Source organism: Varanus komodoensis, unplaced genomic scaffold, assembly GCF_004798865.1.
Source record: "Varanus komodoensis strain SLA01 unplaced genomic scaffold, ASM479886v1 scaffold57, whole genome shotgun sequence".
NCBI lineage: Eukaryota > Metazoa > Chordata > Lepidosauria > Squamata > Varanidae > Varanus > Varanus komodoensis.
The window spans coordinates 2,087,386-2,091,113 of record NW_025336182.1 but is presented as its reverse complement, the minus strand read 5'-3'; the positions used below and the strand labels follow the sequence as shown (position 1 = coordinate 2,091,113).

At 62.4% G+C, this 3,728-nt stretch overlaps 1 protein-coding gene across 1 annotated transcript in view; it reads left to right on the top strand.

Annotated features, from left to right (window-relative positions):
* Nucleotides 1-3,379, top strand: part of RNF115 (ring finger protein 115) — a 32,871-nt gene extending 29,492 nt beyond the window's left edge. The window contains exons 8-9 of the mRNA XM_044449274.1: nt 686-801; nt 1,980-3,379. Of these exons, the coding sequence (XP_044305209.1) occupies nt 686-801; nt 1,980-2,111 (248 nt within the window). The 3' untranslated portion in view covers nt 2,112-3,379. The remainder of the gene's footprint in view (nt 1-685; nt 802-1,979) is intronic.
* Nucleotides 3,380-3,728: the final 349 nt, after the last annotated feature.

Here is a 3,728-nt window from a genome sequence, read left to right as displayed (position 1 = left end):
GGGGGGGGGGGGGGTTGAACTGCCCCCTCAGCCGCATTCTCAGGTCACACAAACCTCTTGCAGGGCGAGGCAGGCAAAGCGGCTGGGCCAGCCAGCAGCACCGAGTCCGGGTGTGCGCAGCCCCCAGTGCGGTGCAGGCCACACCTGCGCCCCACACCGCCCCGCACTGTGGCCCTTGGGGATGGAGCCCCTCCTCTTCCTCTCTCGTCTCGCACCGGGCTCTTGCAGGATGGCGCCACCCGGGACTGACCCGGGGAGGGCCCTTCCCGGGCCGGCCGGGCACTGGCTGCCGCCTCGCCTTGGGGACGGTCCAGCAGGTCCTTCCGTCACTTTCCGAGTGCCCTCATTTTCACCCTGCCTACCCTGCTGTGTAGCTCTTTCTCCGGCCGCCTCATGCTTCCCAGCCCCAGAGGCGTCCTCTGCCCCCCGCTCGCAGCCCCTCTCCCTCGTGGCTCCCTGGTGGCGGACCTTCTGCCACCAGTGGCGCGTTTCCGTTCCTCTTGGCTCGCAAGTCTCCTGCCTGCCCTCTCCTCTGCCTTGCTCAGCCTTTCCCCCCGGCGCTCCCCACTCAAGCATCAGCCCCACGGTCGGGCCCCGCGGCTCCGTCTCTGCGGGGCCCTGTTTGCGTGAGGGTGCCGTGGGGGGGTGGCTGCCACGCTGACCGGCCCCCGCCCATCTCTTGCAGATACAGGCCTGGAGTGCCCTGTGTGCAAGGACGACTACGCGGTCGCGGAGCAGGTCCGGCAGCTCCCGTGCAACCACGTCTTCCACAGCGGCTGCATCGTGCCCTGGCTGGAGCTGGTAGGTCCCCTGCTGCTTGGCTGCGGGAGGGCGGCCCCGGCCCCGGCCCCTCTGCCCCAGCCCCTGGGGGCCCCAGGGAGGCTCTCTATCTGCCCCACTGCCAGGGGCTTCCACAGGGGCTTGCCTGTGGGCTCGGCCCCATCTTCTCCTACAGAAGGAGCTATTTGGGTCCCTCCCTCCTGGCGCCAACTTGTGCCCCCGAATGGCCAGATCCAGGTGGAGGGTGCTGAGCCCCTGGTCTGGCAGGCCAGTTGGCCGGCCTGTTCAGCCCGGGGACCGTGACCTGCCCCGCAGCCCCAGGGCCTGCTGCCCACCGCGTTTGGCGGCACCTCTGTGGCAGCCGTGTTGTCGCGCGGGGTGTCGGGGTGATCGTCAGCGGCCCAGCACCCACAGTAACTCTCCCGGGTCAGCAATAACCTTCTGGACCATAGTTCATATATATGATTTTACAGGCAGACAAAGGGTGGCTGTTAAGGGGGAAGCTGGAAGCCCGAGCAGACGTGGAACCTGCGGCTGGCAGGCACTGGTGCGCCTCCAAGCGCCTTTTTTGGTGCGCAGAAGCCCCACATCCTGTCTCTCTCAGAGGCCATCGTTTCCTAGTGGCAGCTGGAAGTGTTTTTGGGGATGGGAGGGCCTCTTGCAGCGCTCCTCTTCCTCTCCCACGAAGGCCTCCAGGTCACAGGAAGGGCGCCGAAATGCGGCTGCTGAGCGGCTGCAGGCTGGCACGTCACCTGCAGGGCGCCCCTTTGTGGTGGTGGTCGTGGTCAGGGGGGCCCACAGGCCCAGGCTACCTGCCCCCCACACGTTAGGAGTCGTGAAGGCAAGACGCAGGCAAGGGTGTATCTGTGCACGCCGAGTCAGCCCCCAGAAAAACCGGGTGGAGGCGCGGGTTGCTCAGCCCGAGGGTGCGCATTCCGCCCGCGCTCCGCCACAGGATGAGGCCGTTGGTCCTCAGGCCCGGGCGTGCTTTGCCCCATTCCTGCCCTGCACCGTCGGCACTGGCCGGCCGGGTCAGCCACACGCACGGGCCGCTGCAGCCAGAGTGGGGAGGCCGCATGCAGGCCCCAGAGCTCCTCCGCCCGGACCACTGCCTGAACCCGGCCACGGCCCACGGTCTGGCCGCCGGGCCTCGTCTCCTCGCCGCTGCTCGCTCACACGCGTGTTTTCTCCCCCGTCAGCACGACACGTGCCCCGTGTGCCGGAAGAGCTTAAGTGGCGAGGATTCCACTCGGCAAGTGCCCAGCCCGGAGGCCTCCACGAGCCACTCCTTCAGCAGCCCAGGCAACCTCCACGACCGATGGACTTTCTGAAGCCGCCCTGGGGCCGTGGGGCAGGGGGCGGGCGGGCGGGCGGGCAGGGGCCGCACAGGCCGGTAGTATTCCTTACTGCGGATGTAAATTGTACAAATCTAAACTACAAAACCACGTAGCGCGAAGAAAGAGGAGAGCTGCCACGAGCAGCGGAGCCACGCTCCCCGCCCACCACCGGCCCGTGGGGCCACCTTTCCAAAACCGCATCCTCCTCCCACCCGAGGCCCCCACGGCATCCAAGCGGCCTCTCTGATCCTTAACTTCCCAAGTGAGCTGTTTAGAGTTTTGAAAGGGGGCTGGCGGGGACAGGACGGGAGGCAGTTCCTAAAAGTGCGTGGATTCTCTTCCAGTACAAGGCGAGGCCCCATCCTCACGGGACGGGGGCTCTGCCCAGGCAGCCTTCCACTTCTGGGAGCGAGGGAGGAGGGGGCACCAAAACTCTGAGTCCGCTTTGAACAAGGGAGTGGGGAGGAGCCGAGGGCATTCACGGAAATGCTGCCCCTTCCGCTCTCCCGCAGGGTGGCTGATGTGCACCGTCCCTCCTGCAGCCCAGGACTGCTGGGATTGTGGCTGAATTTTCTTTCAACTAGCTTGACAGAGTCTCTGCTTCTGATGTCTCAACTCCTGGGAAACTCCTGTTTTCCTGGGAAGGAGGGCAGATAGTTTGGCGAGGAGGAGGAAGAGGAAAAGGAGGCAGAACCTGGCTCAAGGAAAGCCTCTAGTGAAATGTCGTTTCCCTGCTCTCATCCCATGGTAGAGTTCGAACCAAAATTCTCTCTGTCACTTAAGACTCATTTTGCTGCCTTGTTACTCAAATGGACCACATTTAATTTATCTTTCAAAGCAAGGACTGTGTTTTTTTGCAGGCTGTTCTTCAGTATTTAAAATGACATGTCATCCTTTGATACCATACAAATTGCTTTTTTGTTGCGTGTTTTCCTTTAAAGTTTTCTTTTTCTGGAAACTTTCTACATCTGCATTCTTTTTTCCCTTGGCTTTTAACTTCTGAATCATGTCTGAGCTCAGAACTTCTGTGTCACACACCAGTCGCCCAAACGCCTCTCATCCGGAACCGGAGAGGGGTCTGACTTAGATGACAGAAAAGCGGGAGGAGAAGCAGGTGAGGAAAACAGGGCCCGACCCCCAGAAAGAGTGTGTAAAAGGCCCGTTGCCACGGCATTGCCGCCGCAGTGTACCAGGTACACGCGATTTCAGACTTCGTCCCTTCTGTTTGCTATAAAACGTTGAATAAAAGTCTTTAATAAGAAGCACAGCAATCAAGAGAATTTGTGGCTGGGCCGTGGTGCGGGAGAGGAGGAGGAGGAGGAGAGGTTTGGGGAGGAGAAGAGAGACCAGCCCCTGCATGGCTGGACTCGCTTGCAGGCCACGTCGGGCCCTTCCTTCAGGAGAGAGGCCCAGATCAGCAGTAGGGGAGAAGCTTTGCAGGACAGGCACGATGCCCTCAAAGCACCCGGCTGGGTCTCGGGGGCTGCAGGGACGGCATGCGCCCTGCCCACAGGCAAAGCCCACCAGGAAGCAGTCGGAGGCTCTCGGCTCGGCGGAACTGCTGGTTCCTACAGCACCGAAATAAAAAGTTGCAGGGGGTGGCCCTGAAAG